Source organism: Scyliorhinus canicula, chromosome 1 (genome assembly GCF_902713615.1).
Source record: "Scyliorhinus canicula chromosome 1, sScyCan1.1, whole genome shotgun sequence".
Lineage (NCBI taxonomy): Eukaryota > Metazoa > Chordata > Chondrichthyes > Carcharhiniformes > Scyliorhinidae > Scyliorhinus > Scyliorhinus canicula.
Genome location: NC_052146.1, coordinates 98,259,041 through 98,276,954, shown reverse-complemented (window position 1 = coordinate 98,276,954; position 17,914 = coordinate 98,259,041). Strand labels below are relative to the sequence as shown.

The following is a 17,914-nucleotide window of genomic DNA, read 5'->3' as shown; positions in this document are numbered from 1 at the left end:
TCCCAAAATCAAGACATGGCTGGTTTTGAATCTTAAATGTGAATGAAACCCACTGTAGAAAGTTATGACTGCTATTTGATGATGCGAGGACGATTACTAATTTATATTCCTGCAATATAATTCAACCTTGGGGACCCAAAAGGAAACAACTGAAATTGTGGAGTCTCTCTCCAGCTGGCAGTAAATTGTGCCTAGAGATTTTTAAATTTTAAATCTTTGTATTTTTTCTTGTTTTTTCCTTGGTCTTTTTCTTACCACTTTTAATCTCATCTTTCTTTCTCTATTTAATTTGACTTTAACTCTCCATAGGTTCTTCACTGTTGTTCATTCTGTTTCTTTCTCCATCCTTAAATTTCATTGGTTAAGGATATAAGATTATTGTTTCAATCAAAATCACAGAATTCTTACGGCACAGGAGGCTGCCATTTAGCCCATTGTGTCTGCACCAGCTCTCCAAACGAGCACCACAACTAAGTGCCGTTCCCCTGCCTTTTCCCCAGACTGCTACACATTGTTTCTACTCAAATGATCATCCAATGCACTCCTGAATGCCTTGATTGAACCTGCCTCCACCACACTTCCAGGCAGCGGATTCTAGGCCAGAATCACTCATTGTGTGAAAAGGCTTTTTTTCACATCACACTTGCTTCTTTTGCAACTAAATCTAAATCTATGCCCACTTGTTCTTGATCCTTTTTCAATTAGAACAGTTTCTTCCTATCTATTTTGTTCAGCCTCCTCAAGATTTTGTACAACGCTATCAAATCTTCTCTCAGCCGCCTTCTTTCCAAGTAGAACAGTCCCAACCTCTCCAATCTATCCCCACAACTGAAGCTTCTCATCCCTGGAACTATTCTTGTAAACCTCTCCTGCACTCTTTCCAATTTGTTCACATCCTCCCTATAGTGTGGCACCCAGAACTGCTCACAATATTCTAGCTGAGGTCCAACTAATGCTTTATATAAGTTCAGTATAACCTTTTTGCTCTTTTACTCTATGCCCCTATTAATAAAGCCAAGAATATTATATGTTTTATTAACTGTTCTCTCCACCTATCCTGTCACCTTCAATGATCTGTGTATGTATACACCCAGATCTCTCTGATCCAGCACTCCTTTAAGAATTTGATTCCTTAGAATAATAACCGCTCATTGTCACAAGTAGGCTTCAATGAAGTTACTGTGAAAAGCCCCTAGTCGCCACATTCTGGCGCCTGTTCGAGGAGGCTGGTACGGGAATTGAACCAGCTCTATTGGCCTTGTTTCGCTTAACAAGCCAGCAATTTAGCCCAGTGTGCTAAACCAGCCCCAGATGTCTCCATGTTCTTGCTAACAAAATGCATCACCTCTCACTTCTCCACATTGAATTTCAGCTGCCACCTATTTGCCCACTCCATCAACTTGTCTATGTCCTTGTGTTATCCGCAAAATTTGAAACTGACCCCTGCACACCAAGAACTAGATCATTATTACTCTGTTGAGTTCCAATACCAACCCATGGGGAACTCTACTACAAACCTTCCCCTAGTCCAAAAAATACATCGACCATTACAGTCTGTTTCCTGTTATTAAGCCAATTGTGTATTCACATTGCTGTCCCTTTTATTCCATGAACTATAACATTTCTCACGTTTGTGTGGCACTGTATTGAATGCCTTCTGTAAGTCCATGCATATAACATCAATAGCATTACTCTCATCGACCTTCTCAAAAAAACACCAGCAAGTTAGTTAAACACGATTTCTCCTTTAGAAATCCAAGCTGGCTGTTCCTAATCAACCCATATTTTTTCATGTGACTACTAATTCTATCCTGAACAATTGCTTCTAGAAGCTTGCCCACTACTGATTTAAACAACCAAACTACTGCGGATATTAAACTGACTAGCCTGCAATTGCTGGGGCTATCCTTGCAATCTTTTTTTGAACAATATTCCTCTGCTGATACTTGACCTACCTAATTTCTAAGAACCACGTCCAACAGTGCTTTTTTCTTGTTGGACTAGACACAATCTCAGAGCATTTGCCTTCTCCACCTTTCACCCGCCACTCTCCTGGTCTACATTCAGGTAATTAAAGTCTCCTATTATAACTACTCTTATAATGTTTACAAATGTGTTGTTCTACATTCTTCTGACTAGTTGGCAGTCTATAGATTACACAGAGATTGTTCCTTAGTTCGGTCATTCACCAAGGTGCCAGATGTCTCATTCATCAATAACAAATCTGCACTTCCAGTAAAAACCGTTGGGAGCTGAAGAATGAAGAAAACACAATGCAGGATACGCCATGAAATGCCTCACTCCTGCACTTTATGGGTCATTAATTCTAACAAAAAATATAAACTAGAGATTTCTAACAGTGCAGGAGTGCTGTACCTCTGAGTTATAACTCAGTGTTTCTCTGCACACTGAGCTAATATGCTCACGGTTTGTTTTTTGATATAGCACCACTTGGACCCAGCAGTCACAGATAGTCTCAGATCTATAACAGAGCTGTGACATTGACAGCCAGGTTAGTATCTGGTGCATCCCCCCTACATGATCTTTAATACAAAATGTCATGCATTGTAGTAACCCAGCAAAGCGCAAAATGTAAAAAGATGGCTGAAACATGTTAAACCGAGCAATCTTTTTATGACACATTCTCTGATCCTAACAACTTGCATTTGTGTAACATCTTTTGAAAAATATCTAAAAATACTTCACGGAGGAAAAATCAAAAAATGGATGCCGAAACAAAATGGAGGTATGAGCAAGACTGACCAATAAGGAGAGTCTTAAAGGACAGGAGGGAGATGGAGAGGGAGCGAGAGAGATCTTTGGCAAGGGAATCCCAGAACAGGGATTTTCGACAGCTGAAGGTGCACACACTAATGATAAGGCCAAGGGAGGAGGGAGTATATAAGAGGCGAGAGACATTTGAAAGTATAGGGCGATGGAGGCAAACTCATAAAGGGATTTAAGCATGAAGAGAATTTCCAGTGCATTACCTAAACTGGTTTACAAAGAAAGTGGCTGAAAAGTAGATCATTTCCTCAGATATTCAATCACCTTATTAACCACAGTAAAATATTCAGCTTCACAATTTATACTTCAAACTTGAATGATGCTTTGAACAGTAACCCCATTTATGAATGCATCTGATTTCTTCCCTCGCGTTTGCCAAGCATTCCCATCAGACTCATTATTAGTACAATTGCATTGCTATTCCTGTGCAGCAATTATGAAGAAGCATGAAATGTCAATTTCCACATTTCTTTCCCAAAGGAAAATACAACACAAAATGTTCACCTCTACTAGCTTGTCTCCTTTCACAACATCTAAATGAAGTCCTGGCGGAGGTTTTCCTGCCCTGAAATAAGAAAATGCTCGTTAGCATGTAACTATATGTATATTGGTCACAGCACATTTTGTCTAAAATACTGGTAGACTTATACAGTCTTCAAATACAAAATCAAATTCTCACGGAGTGCAATCAAATCTTTTATACCTAATGATTTGAGTCACTCAGAGCAGACCTTTACTATGGACTTGAAGGAAACTATGATATGAAAGACCCGAATGTGCAAATAGTATCTCCTAAAGAGATTGGTCTCCTCTCTTGAAACATCAGTTTTGCATTCTAGATTTGTCTATTTTGCTTTTCTTATTACTAATTACATCTTTCAACCTCTCCCAATTGTGGCATCCCTGTAATCTAGATTATGCTATAATTGAAGCCACTTCATTCCTGGATAAAACAGACTTTCATTTATTCATACAAGGATATATTAAATGTTAACAACCAAACTACTCAAGTTGGTCACAGTTGTAATGCAGAAAATGCTGAGGCTAATTTGTGTAAAACAAGTTCCAACAAACAGCAAAGAAATAAAGGAAAAAAACATGATTTTTTAAGGTGCTGGTTCGGTGATAAATGTTGCCCGGAACACCAGAAAAACCTTTCTTTAAAATGTGCCACGAGATTCTTTTTACATCCACCTGGCAGATGGGTTTCAGTTAAATTTTTCATTCGAGAGGCAGCACTGCCTCGGTACTGACTCTGAAAGCTGTGATCTCTTCACCTTTCTTGACAATGCCATGATTTAGTTTTCTTGCAACAATAGGATATATTTAGATTAGGTAATAGTCCGAGTTAAAATGGATGTACCACAGCAGCAACTTCATTCTTAACCATAATTCTCAACCATGCGTACCGAGGTGAGATTTTAAAAAAATTCTCGCAGATGCAATCTATGATAGGTTTCACAATGTAGCAGACAAGGGCATAAATATCTTGAGCAAATTTACATTGTGTCAAGTGCCCCCTTAACAAACCATAACCTCAAACAACCCCAAATACGGGAGAGTATTGCTGCTATCCACATACATTCAGTGCCAGTTATGGTTGTTAGAAACTTGCCAATAATTTATTTTGTCCAGAAGGACCTTTTGTTGACTGAAATGAACAATTGAAATCACAGTTTACAAGAAACCCATCACAAACTACAAAATGACAGCCTTGCAATAACTAAAATTTGCAGTGCACAGGCAACATTTTACTCGAGATGTTGATTGATTCAATATCTTTCCATATTAGCATTTTATTAACAAGATCAGTTCTGTCACTAGAATTTCTACAGAACGGCATGGTGAACATATGAAAAATTCATACTATGCATACATGAACTGGGATATTTACATAGGTCAACTATAGATTCTACCCATAGAAGAAGGGCTTTTCTAGAAAGAGCATTTGGAGTACAGTACTAGGATGAAGTGCTGGTGGTGGCTCATCTGGTGATTTATCAGATGATCAGTTACGACTAATATAAAAAGTCATTTAACATCATTCAGAATTTTTCTACCAGATCTTGGGACCACCTCTTTAAATAAATCTACTGACCACAGAGTTGGGTAAAGGTAATGCTTAGTTAACATGGATAATTCTATTAACAATGTTCTTTTGTTTTATGTTGAAGTATATCCCAGTAATGGAATATTTACTGTAGGCACTCCCCCCTCTCTTTCTCATCAATAGAGCACGAGGAGGTGATGTAGACCAGCAAAGGCAGGTATGATGGGACAGCGGTACTTAATGCAGCTGAAATTACAGCGACACAACACAGGTGGCAGAGTTTCGCAAGAGCTGAGGTTCCTAGAAGACAGATGGGAGGCCAGCCAGGAGTGGATGATGAGGGGTCAGCAGCAGAGTGCTGATGCAATGAAGGAGACAGGTGATGTTAAGTGTGAGTTGCCAAAAAAAAGAGGTTGGAAGAACAAACAACAATACAGCACAGGAACAGGCCCTTCAGCCCTCCAAGCCTGTGCCGATCACGTGTCCTATCTAGACCAACCACCTTGATCCTTCTATACCCCATCTGCTCATGTGCTTATCCAGGTAAGTCTTAAAATGTCGCTAACGTTAGGCAGCAAGGTGACACAGTGGGTTAGCACTGCAGCCTCACTGTGCCGAGGTCCCAGATTCGATCCCGGCTCTGAGGCACTATCCGTGTGGAATTTGCACATTCTCCCAGTGTTTGCGGGGTTTCGCCCCCACATCCCAAAGATGTGCAGGGTAGGTGGATTGGCCATGCTAAATTGCCCCTAAATTGGAAAAAATGAATTGGGAACTCTCAATTTATAAATAATAATAATAGTTTTATTGTCACAAGTAGGCTTCAATGAAGTTACTGTGAAAAGCCCGTGAAAAAAAGATCACTAACATATCTTGCCTCAACCACCTCACTTGGCAGTGCATTCCAGGCCACCACCACCCTGTGTAAAAAAAAACCTCCCCTGCACATCTCCACTGAACCTTTCCCCCCTCACCTTGAACCTGTGCCCCCTTGTAATTGTCATTTCCCCTGGGAAAAAGCCTCCAACTGTTCACCCTATCTATAACCCGAATAATTTTATGAACTTCTATTAGGTTGCTCCTCAGCCTCTGTCTCTCAAGGGAGAATAATCCCAGTTTATTCAATCTCTCCTCATAGCTAATACCTTCCATACCAGGCAATGTCCTGGTAAACCTTTTCTGTACTCTCTCCAAAGCCTCCACTTCCTTCTGGTATTGCGGTGACCAGAATTGGACACAGTATTCCAAATGTGGCCTAACCAACGTTCGATATAACTGTAACATAATTTTCGAGCTTTTATACTCAATACCCAGTCCTATGAAAGCAAGCATGCCAAATGCTTTCTTTACCACCATTTCCACCTGTGCTGCCACTTTTAAGGATCTGTGGACCTGCATGAGCGATCTCTCTGTGTCTCTATGTTCCTGATGGTTCTGCCATTTAGTTTATAGCTCCCACCTGAATTGGATCTACCAAAATGCTTCACCTCGCATTTGTCCGGGTTAAATTCCATCTGCCATTTCTCTGCCCAACTTTGCAGCCTCTATATCCTATTGTATTCTCCGACAATCTTCATCAATATCCGCAACTCCTGCAATCTTAGTATCGCCCGCAAACTTGCTAATCATATCCGCTACATTTTCTTCCAAGTCATTTATATGAAGCCGAGCTCCGGGTTGACGATGCAGTCTAGGTAACACCCCAGACAATGGCTGCGGAACGGATAGAGTTCGTGGCTGAGGTAGAATTCTTAGGTGAATGACTTAATCTTCCCAATATTTAATTTTTCTTTTTTTTTCGAAATAATTTTTTTTTCCAATTAAGGGGCAATTTAGCGTGGCCAATCTACCTACATTTTTTGTAGGTAATAGCATTTTTTAGGTTGTGGAGGCGAGACCCACGCAGACAGGGGGAGAATGTGCAAACTCCACACTACAGTGACCCGGGGATGGAATCGGACCCGGGTCCTCGGCACCATGAGTCAGCAGTTACCATGCCGCCCCTTCTCCCAATATTTAAAAAGGAGAAAAATTACAATTCATGTAGGGCTGGATATCAACATAGAAGCAGTGCAAGAATTGAAAGAGGTATCAATGTGTCATAGGGTCATAGAGCTTCACAGCATAGATGGCCCTTTGGCCCACCGCATCTGTGCCGGCCATCCCGATCATCGGAGCGCATGCGCAGTGCGGCCGCTATGTTTTTTAAACCGTTGCAACTTTTTGTTTTACAAGTTTTGCAGTGGTTTTTATTCATTTATTTTATTCATTTATTTTTTCATTTCTTTTATTCATTTCTGTTTACAAGTTTGGGGGGGGCGGTTTATTCATTTTTTTTTACAAGTGGGGGGGGTTTATTCATTTTAAAAATTTATTTTACTAATTTTTTTTTACAAGTACGGGGGGGGGGGGGGGGGGAAGGTTATTTGATTAAAAATTTACAGGAAAAATATGCAGAACTTTGGACAGATGGAGACACCATGCTTTCCGACACCGGAAGGCTTCACCTTCATCCAACAGGTTCCATTGGAGGAGCGTGTACAAGGGCAAAAGGGACCCAAAATCATTTCCTCCATTTTTGTCAGCAGCAAACAAGGTAAGAGAAAATGGTGGGTCGCGCAGGTCGGCCAGCGTGGGTCACGAAGATCGGCCGGTGTGGGTCGCGAAGGTCGGCCAGGTTGGGTCCCGAAGGTTGGCCGGTTGGTAAAAATGGGTCCCCGGAAAAAAAGTTTTAAGAACACTGCTCTAGCTACACAATTGGATTGCTAGAAGTGCAAGAAAGCAAGGGCAGTTGAACTGAGCTGGACATCAGAAGTGGTATGGTCAGCCATGTCAAAGACCAAAAAAGGGATATTGCATTCACCAGCCCAGAATCTTCTACAGCAGAAAATCACAAGCTTGCGAGTACAGCTGTGGAATACTGCAGCCAACCTATGATTGCACTCCATTAAACAATCAGGTGTCTGCAATATGTAGAGGGACATGATCAACACTCAAAAAAGGGAGCAGAATGGCAAATAGTGTAAAAGTGATCATTCTAACAGTGCCACCCAGTTTCAGCACCCGAGATTCTCTTTCTGAATGAAGTTTTAACTGGTCCCACGGCGGCTCGACAGTAATCTGGCACAATCAAAGTGCACCGCTTAAATTTGGCAATACATAATCCAATTCAGCAAACTATCATTGGAGACTGGGATTGCATTTCAACAATTTACATCAGTACAGGACCCCACAGAGTGCCCCAAAGCTCAGAGCTATCAAATCCCATTAATTCCTGGACACATTCTGATTTAAAACTGTCAGACGTGATGCGGAATGCTGGAGTGGGTGTGCCCATCTGCTTATAAATCTTTGCCCCATTTTGTTCAATAGCAAAAACCTCCAATTTCCACTGCAAATCATTCTAAACCCTTGAAGAGGAGGAGAGCCAGGTCAGAGGAGAGGAGGGAAAGGGGGAGGTGGACTCCGATTGGGCCTGTGGAAGGATTGGCAGAATGCTCGGCTCCACCGGGAGATGTGGAATATTGGGGGGTTAAGTGGGAGGTGGGAGAAATGAGGCACATAGGACTGAACACCTGAGGGGGGGGGGGGGGTGTATGTGTGTGTATAGAAGTGGCTGGTAGGGTAGAGAGTGTTGGGGAGATGAGCAGCTGAGAGGATTGGTGGGATGTTAGGCTGTGCGGATGGCAGGGATAGTGCTGGGGCTTTGGGAGAGAGGTTAGACAGTGCTGGGTGGGGGTGGATAGAAGACCGATAGTACCGGTAAAGGAGGGGGAGGGGAACTACAGACTGCGGGCGCAACTGAATGCGACAGAGTGAGGAGCCCCACAGAATGCCGGGGGGAAGGGAGCCTCTCAGCGTGCGGGGGGGGCCGTGGAAGGGGGCCCCGCTGCGTGCCGGGGGGGGGGGGGGGGGGGGGGAGGGGGCCCCACAGAGTGCCCCGGGGGGGGGGGGGGGGGGGGGGCGGCCCCACAGAGTGCCGGGGAGGGGGGGTGGCGGCCCCACAGAGTTCCGGGGGGGCGGTCCCACAGAGTGCCGGGGGGACGGCGACGACCCCACAGAGGGCCGGGGGGGGGGGGGGGCCAACAACACAGGGTACCGGGGGGGGGGGGGGGAAGACGACAACACAGTGTGCCGGGTTGGGGCGATCCCACAGAGTGCTGGTGGTGGTGGGGTTGGGGGGGGGGGGAGAAATAACACAGAGTGCCGGCGGGGGGGGGGGGGGGGGGGGAGAAACGACCACTCAGAGGGGACAGCCTCACAATATCAGGTTGGGGGGGTGAGACAGTGAGTGCCGGGGGGGCGGGGAGGCACGGAGGGCTGAGGGGGCCCCATAGAGTGCGGTTGGGAGGAGGAGGCACCACAGAGTGCCGGTAGTGGGGCCCCACAGTGTGCCGGGGCAGGGGGGGTGCACAGCGTGCCGGGGGGTGGGGCACAGCGGCCGGGGGGTGGCACACAGCATGCCGGGGGGGGGTGCACAACGTGCCGGGGGGGGGGGGCCCCACAGCGTGTCGGGGGGTGGGGCGCACAGCGTGCCGGGGGGGGGGGGGGGGCGCACAGCGTGTCGGGGGGGGGGGGGGGGGGGGGGTGCACAGGGTGCCGGGTGGGGTGCACAGCGTGCTGGGGGGGGGGCGCACAGGTGCCGGGGGGGGGGGGGTGCACAGGGTGCGGGAGCGCCAAAGCGTGCCGGGGGGGGGGGGGCGCACAGCGTGCCGGGGGGGGGGGGCACACAACGTGCCGGAGGGGGGGCACACAACGTGCCGGGGGGGGGGGCACACAACGGGCCGGGGGGGGGCACACAACGGGCCGGGGGGGGGGGGCACACAACGGGCCGGGGGGGGGGCACACAACGGGCCGGGGGGGGGGCACACAACGGGCCGGGGGGGGGGGGCACACAACGGGCCGGGGGGGGCACACAACGGGCCGGGGGGGGCACACAACGGGCCGGGGGGGGCCCACAACGGGCCGGGGGGGCACACAACAGGCCGGGGGGGGGCACACAACGGGCCGGGGGGGGGCACACAACAGGCCGGGGGGGGCACACAACGGGCCGGGGGGGGGCACACAACGGGCCGGGGGGGGGCACACAACGGGCCGGGGGGGGGGGGGGCACACAGGGTGCCGGGAGCGCACAGCGTGCGGGGGTGCACAGCATGCCAGGGGGGGGTGCACAACGTGCCTGGGGGGGGGGCCCACAGTGTGTCGGGGGGGGGGGCGCACAGCGTGTCGGGGGGGCACAGCGTGCCGGGGGGGGCACACAGCGTGCCCGGGGGGGGGCACACAGCGTGCCCGGGGGGGGGGGCGCACAGCGTGTGCCGGGGGCGCCCAGCGTGCCGGGTCGGGTGCAGTGGGGTGCACAGCGTGCCGGGGGAGGGGCGCACGGCGTGCCGGGGGAGGGGCGCACGGCGTGCCGGGGGGGGGGCGCACGGCGTGCCGGGGGAGGGGGGCGCACAGGTTCCGGGGGTGGGTGCACAGGGTGCCGGGGGGGGGGCGCGCACAGCATGCCGGGGGGGGGGGGGGGGTGCACAACGTGCCGGGGGGGGCCACAGCGGGCCGGAGGGGCACAGCGTGCCGGGGGAGGGGGGGGCACAGCGTGCCGGGGGAGGGGGGGGCACACATCGTGTGCCGGGGGGGGGGGGGGGGCGCACAGCGTGTGCCGGGGGGGGGGGGGGGCGCACAGCGTGTGCCGGGGGGGGGGGGGGGCGCACAGCGTGCCGGGGAGGGGCGCACAGCATGCCGGGGAGGGGGGGCGCACAGGTGCCGGGGGTGGGTGCACAGGGTGCCGGGGGGGGGGGGGGGGGGGGGTGCGGAGCGTGCTGGGGGGGGGGGGAGGGTGCACAGCTTGCCGTTGGGGGGGGGGGAGGGGGCACAGCTTACCATTGGGGGGGGGGGGGCGAGGGTGCAGAGCGTGCCGGGGGGGGGGGGGGGGGGGGGGTGGAGAACGTGCCGGGGGGGGGGGGGGGGCGCACAGGTGCCGGGGGGGGGGGGGGGGGTGCACAGGGTGCCGGGGGGGGGGTGCACAGCATGTCGGGGGGGGGGGGGGGGGCACACAACGTGCTGGGGGGGCGGGGGGGGGGTGCACAGGGTGCCGGGGGGGTTGCAGAGCATGCCCGGGGGGGGGGGGAGTGCAGAGCATGCCTGGGGGGGGGGTGCACAGCGTGCCGGGGGGGGGAGCACAGACTGCCGGGGGGGGGGGGGGGGGCAGGGTGCGGGGGAGCAGGGTGCGGGGGGGGGGGGGGGGGGGGGAGGGTGCAGAGTGTGCCGGGGGGGGGGGTGCACAGCGAGCCAGGGTGGGGGGGGGGGGGGGGGGGGTGCACAGCATGGCAGGTGCACAGCGTGCCAGGGTGGGGGGGGGTGCACAGCGTGCCGGGGGGGGGGGGGGTGCACAGCGTGCGGGGGGGGGGGGGTGCACAGACTGCCGGGGGGGGGGGGGGCAGGGTGCGGGGGAGCAGGGTGCGGGGGGGGGGGGGGGGGGGGAGGGAGGGTGCGGGGGGGGGGGGGGTGTTGCACAGCGTGCCGGGGGGGGGGGGTACAGCATGCCAGGAGGTGGCACAGCATGCCAGGGGCAACAGGCACAGCATGCCAGGGGCTGGGGAGCAAGATGGCAGGGAGGCAGAGAGTGCCAGGGGCAGGGAGGCACAGAGTGCCAGGGGAAATAGGCACTGAGTACGAGGGGCGAGGGAGCAAGATGGCAGGGGCAGGGAGTGCCTGGGGGCAGAGTGCCAGGGGTGGGGGGGGCACAGAGTGCCAGGGGTGGGGGGGGGGGGCACAGAGTGCCAGGGGTGGGGGGGGGCACAGAGTGCCAGGGGTGGGGGGGCACAGAGTGCCAGGGGTGGGGGGGGCACAGAGTGCCAGGGGGGGGGGGGGGCACAGAGTGCCAGGGGTGGGGGGGGCACAGAGTGCCAGGGGTGGGGGGGGGCACAGAGTGCCAGGGGTGGGGGGGGCACAGAGTGCCAGGGGTGGGGGGGGGCACAGAGTGCCAGGGGTGGGGGGGGGGCACAGAGTGCCAGGGGTGGGGGGGGCACAGAGTGCCAGGGGTGGGGGGCACAGAGTGCCAGGGGTGGGGGCACAGAGTGCCAGGGGCGGGGGGGGCACAGAGTGCCAGGGGCGGGGGGGCACAGAGTGCCAGGGGCGGGGGGCACAGAGTGCCAGGGGCAGGGGGCACAGAGTGCCAGGGGCAGGGGGCACAGAGTGCCAGGGGCGGGGGGCACAGAGTGCCAGGGGCGGGGGGCACAGTGCCAGGGGCGGGGGGGCACAGTGTGCCAGGGGCGGGGGGCGCAGAGTGCCAGGGGCGGGGGGCACAGAGTGCCAGGGGCAGGGTGGCACAGTGCCAGGGGCGGGGGGCACAGAGTGCCAGGGGGCACAGAGTGCCAGGGGCGGGGGGCACAGAGTGCCAGGGGCAGGGGGCACAGAGTGCCAGGGGCAGGGGGCACAGAGTGCCAGGGGCGGGGCACACAGAGTGCCAGGGGCGGGGGGCACAGAGTGCCAGGGGCAGGGGGCACAGAGTGCCAGGGGCAGGGGGCACAGAGTGCCAGGGGCAGGGGGCAGAGTGCCAGGGGCGGGGGGCACAGAGTGCCAGGGGCGGGGGGCACAGAGTGCCAGGGGCAGGGGGCACAGAGTGCCAGGGGCAGGGGGGGCACAGAGTGCCAGGGGCGGGGGGGGCACAGAGTGCCAGGGGCGGGGGGGCACAGAGTGCCAGGGGCGGGGGGGGCACAGAGTGCCAGGGGCGGGGGGGGGGCACAAAGTGCCAGGGGCGGGGGGGGCACAGAGTGCCAGGGGCGGGGGGGCACAGAGTGCCAGGGGCAGGGGGGCACAGAGTGCCAGGGGCGGGGGGCACAGAGTGCCAGGGGCGGGGGGGGCACAGAGTGCCAGGGGCGGGGGGGCACAGAGTGCCAGGGACGGGGGGGGGGCACAGAGTGCCAGGGGCGGGAGGGGGGGGGGGGGCTGTTCCTGGGGGCGTGGTTAGCCGCTGCAAGGCAGTCACACCGCGGCCTAGCGCGACAGGCTGCAGCCGCCCGACACAAAACCCAGCACCGGGCGGTTCGATGACCTGAACTGGCGGGGCTGCGATTCTCCTTCCCTCCGGCCGAGCTGCGTGCAGAGTATGGCGGCGGTGCGGACTCACCATGTCGGACAGTCGAAGACGGGTTTGAGTTGAATCGCCTGCATTTGAATCACATCCAGAGGCGACCGCTCCGGATTCTGGGTAACCGGGTGGGCGGAGATTGACCCGGCCTGACTTGCTAGGCATGCCCACCAGCCTCCCCCAGCATGCTGAAGAATGTAGTTCTCCCTCCAGTTACTGGCGAGCTCCATTGGGGGCGCCGGAACTACAAGTCCCTGCATCCTTTGCGAGCAACGTATTACAATGGCAAATAACAGCGAAATGTGCCGCAAGAGAAAATGCTGGAAAATCTCAGCAAGTCTGGCAGCATCTATAGGGAGAGGAAGGAGCTAACATGTCGGAGAAATGGGCCAGTGGACAATGTTCGAGAGATCTGAGAATGTAAACAATGCAGTTATTGATCTCATATTGACCATTGTGCATGAGACTAGGTGGATTGGCCATACTAAAACTGTCACTTCGTGTCCAAAAACATGCCGTTTAGGTAGGGTTATAGGATTACGGGGTTAGAGCGGTGGAGTGGGTCTAGGTAGAGTGCTCTTTCAGAGAGTCAGTGCAGACTTGATGGGCCGAATGACCTCCTGCACTGTAGGAATTCTATGGTTCTATGGTTTCATGAGCCACAATTTCCCCAGTAAATTAAAAAAATAACTCACAGGATGTTAGATCTAGATTTAGATCTGTTGTCACGTGTACCGAGGTACAATGAAAAGTACTGTTCTGCATACAGCCCAGGCACACTGTTCTATACATGAGAAACAGGACATACGATAAATACATAATGTAAATACATAGACGGAGACATCAGGTGAAGCATACGTAGTGTAGTGCTACTCAGTAGAGAAGATGTGTGGAGAGATCAGTTCAGTCCATTCGAGGGTTATTCAGGAGTCTAGTAACAGTGTGGAAAAAGCTGTTTTTGAATCTGTTAGTGCAGTGTCCTTCAAACTTTTTTTCCAGGGACCCATTTTTACCAACCGACCAACCTTGGGGACCCAACCCGGCCGACCTACGCGACCCAACCCAGCCGACCTTCGCAACCCACACTGGCTGACCTTCGTGACCCAGGCCGGCCGACCTGAGCGACCCACCATTTTCTTTTACCTTGTTTGCTGCTGATAAAAATGGAGGAAATGTTTTGGGGCCCTTTGGCCCTCGTACACACTCCTCCAATGGAAGCTGTTGGAGAAGGTGAAGCCTTCCGGTGTCGGAAAGTATGGAGTCTCCATCTGTCCAAAGTTCTGCATTTCTTCCATAAAATTTTATTAACTAAACCCCCGAACTTGTAAAAAATAAATAAATGAAATGAATAAAATAAATGAATAAAAAACGGTTACAGAGGAACAATACACAGATGAGCATGGAAATACCATTGTGAAAAAGGTAATGCAAGAACGAGTATGACTAATCATGATTTGCATTCCTTTTATTATATAGATGGAGACAGGAACATTACACACATAAACGACTTACTTCATTGCACCTTTTAAAATTACTCCAGGTAATCAAGGAACAATGAAGTAAAATGATAAATTGTGCATGCACAAATGAGCGATTAAGCTGCGACTGTTTAAAAAATAGCCGCCGCACTGCGCATGCGCGCCGATGATTGTTCACGCATGCGCAATACGGGTGAATTTTTTTTACATGTTCGTGGCCATTTTAATGGCCGCTTGCAGCCAGCGTTATTAAAAGCCGGCTGCTGCGCAGGGATCTGCGCAATCGGGAGTGCCGTGAAAGACGGCTCCGCGACCCTCCCGACAACCACCCGCGACCCACCCGCAGGTCGTGCCCCCGAGTTTGAAGAACACTGTGTTAGTGCGTGTTCTCAGACTTTAGTATCTCCTGCCCGATGAAAGAGGTTGGAAGAGAGAATAACCCAATGTGAGTGTCGCTGGTTAAACCAGCATTTATTGCCTATCCCTCGTTGCCCTGGTGGTGAGCCATCTTCTTGAACCGCTGCAGTCCCTGTGGTGTAGGTGCACCCACAGTGTTGGGGAGGGAATTCCAGGATTTTGACCCAGCGACAATGAAGGAACAGAGATATTTCCAAGCCAGGGTGGTGAGTGACTTGGAGGGGAACCTCCAGGTGGTGATGTTCTCCGGTATCTGCTGCTCTTGCCCTTCTAGGTGGTAGTGGGTTTGGAAGGTGTTGGCTAATGAACCATAGTGAATCCCTATAGTGTACCTTGCAGATGTCACACACTGCTGTTCCTGTCTATCAGTGGTGCAGAGTTTGAATGTTTGTGGAATGGGTAGTAATCAAGCGGGCTTCTCTGGTCTGGATGGTGTCAATATTCTTGAGTGTTGGAGATGCACTCATCCAGGCAAGTGGAGAGTATTCCATCACCGTCCAGACTTGTAGATGGTGGAGAGGCTTTGAGGGATCAGGAGGTGAGTTACCTGCGGCAGAACTACTATCCTTTGACCTGCTTTAGTAGCCACAGTATTTACATGGCTAGTCCAGTTTAGTTTCTGGTCAAGGGTAAGCCCTAGGATGTTGATTGTGGGGGATTCAGGGATGGTAATACCATTGAATGTCATAGGGCGATGGTTATATCCGCTCTTGTTGGAGATGGTGCAGAGGGCAGCAGAGCAGAGCTTCTGATTGGCTGTTCCGGGGAGATTTGCATACGTGCAGTGCGGTCAGCGTAAGTTGAAGGTGTACCTGCGCAAGTGACCCGAGGAGTTTGAGTGAAGGCAAGCATCCAGCAGAGGGCAGCAGAGCAGAGCTTCTGATTGGCTGTTCCGGGGAGATTTGCATACGTGCAGTGCGGTCAGCGTAAGTTGAAGGTGTACCTGCGCAAGTGGCCCGTGGAGTTTGAGTGAAGGCAAGCATCCAGCAGAGCAGAGCTTCTGATTGGCTGTTCCGGGGAGATTTGCATACGTGCAGTGCGGTCAGCGTAAGTTGAAGGTGTACCTGCGCAAGTGACCCGAGGAGTTTGAGTGAAGGCAAGCATCCAGCAGAGCGCAGCAGAGCTTCTGATTGGCTGTTCCGGGGAGATTTGCATACATGCAGTGCGGTCAGCGTAAGTTGAAGGTGTACCTGCGCAAGTGACCCGAGGAGTTTGAGTGAAGGCAAGCATCCAGCAGAGGGCAGCAGAGCAGAGCTTCTGATTGGCTGTTCCGGGGAGATTTGCATACGTGCAGTGCGGTCAGCGTAAGTTGAAGGTGTACCTGCGCAAGTGACCCGAGGAGTTTGAGTGAAGGCAAGCATCCAGCAGAGCTTCTGACTGGCTGTTCTGGGGAGATTTGCATACGTGCAGTGCGGTCAGCGTAAGTTGAAGGTGTACCTGCGCAAGTGACCCGAGGAGTTTGAGTGAAGGCAAGCATCCAGCAGAGGGCAGCAGAGCAGAGCTTCTGATTGGCTGTTCTGGGGAGATTTGCATACGGGCAGTGCGGTCAGCGCAAGTTGAAGGTGGTTTGTAAAGGGGCTGTTCTCGAGTGACAGCTTTACCCTAAACATTACTTATGTAGTGTCTCCCACCCATCCTCCTCCTTTAACCAAAAAAAAAAAGTTCTGTCCGTCGGATTGCTAGACAACAAGTTTTTTTTTCATTTTCAGTAGTTGGGAAGTTAGTTCAGTGGGAATGGAGGTTAGGGCAGTTGAATGTTCCTCCTTCAGAATATGGGAGGAAAGGGTCACCTCGAGTGTCCCTGCTGACTACATCTGCGGGAAGTGCACCGAACTCCAGCTCCTCGAAAACCGCGTTAGGGACCTGGAGCTGGATGAACTTCGGATCATTCGGGAGGCAGAGGGGGTTATTGAGAGGAGTAATAGGGAGGTAGTCACACCTCAGGTAAAAGAAGAAGGTAGATGGTTACCGTCAGGGGAACGAGAGGCAGTGCAGGGATCCCCTTTGGTCGTTCCCCTCAATAACAAGTATACCGTTTTGGATACTGTTGGGGGGGACGACTTACCAGGGGTAAGCAATGGGGCACAGGTCTCTGGCACAGAGTCTGTCCCTGTTGCTCAGAAGGGAAGGGAGAAGAGGAACAGAGCACTTGTCATTGGGGACTCCATAGTTAGAGGAACAGACATGAGGTTCTGTGGGAACGAAAGAGACTCACGGTTGGTGTGTTGCCTCCCAGATGCCAGGGTTCGTGATTACTCTGATCGTGTTTTTGGAATCCTTAAGGGGGAGGGGGAGCAGCCCCAAGACGTGGTCCACATAGGTACCAATGACATACGTAGGAAGAGAGATGGGGATTTGAGACAGAAATTCAGGGAGCTAGGGTGGAAGCTGAGAACTAGAACAAACAGAGTTGTTATCTCTGGGTTGTTACCCGTGCCACGTGCTAGCGAAGTGAGAAATAAGGAGAGAGAGGAGTTGAACACGTGGCTACAGGGATGGTGCAGGAGGGAGGGTTTTGGTTTCCTGGATAATTGGGGCTCATTCTGGGGTAGGTGGGACCTCTACAACAGGATGGTCTTCACCTGAACCAGAGGGGTACCAATATCCTGGGGGGGGAGATTTGCCAGTGCTCTTCGGGGGGGGTTTAACCTAATTCAGCAGGGGGATGGGAACCTAAATTGTAGTCCCAGTGTACAGGATGTTGAGAGCAGTGAGGTCAGGGATAGGGTTAAAAGCTCGAAAGAGGGCACCGGCAAGCAAGATGCTGGTTTGAAGTGTGTCTACTTCAACGCCAGGAGTTTCCGGAATAAGGTGGGTGAGCTTTCAGCATGGGTTGGTACCTGGGATCTCGATGTGGTGGCGATTTCGGAGACATGGGTAGAGCAGGGACAGGAATGGTTGTTGCAGGTTCCAGGATTTAGATGTTTCTGTAAGAACATAGAAGATGGTAAAAGAGGGGGGGGGGGGGGGTGGCATTGTTAATCAAGGAAAGTATTACGGCGGCAGAAAGAACGTTTGAGGACTCGTCTACTGAGGTAGTATGGGCCGAGGTTAGGAACAGGAGAGGAGAGGTCACCCTGTTGGGAGTTGACTATA

At 52.7% G+C, this 17,914-nt stretch overlaps 1 protein-coding gene and 1 non-coding gene across 2 annotated transcripts in view; both read right to left on the bottom strand.

Moving 5' to 3' along the window:
• The window catches only part of ppp1r8a (protein phosphatase 1, regulatory subunit 8a), a 30,003-nt gene extending 16,859 nt beyond the window's left edge, over window positions 1-13,144 (bottom strand). Inside the window, exons 1-2 of the mRNA XM_038795992.1 lie at window positions 12,963-13,144; window positions 3,292-3,352 (exon numbers count right to left, since the gene is read on the bottom strand). Of these exons, the coding sequence (XP_038651920.1) occupies window positions 3,292-3,352; window positions 12,963-13,006 (105 nt within the window). The 5' untranslated portion in view covers window positions 13,007-13,144. The remainder of the gene's footprint in view (window positions 1-3,291; window positions 3,353-12,962) is intronic.
• Window positions 2,369-2,529, bottom strand: LOC119978758. The gene has a single exon (XR_005463565.1).
• Window positions 13,145-17,914: the final 4,770 nt, after the last annotated feature.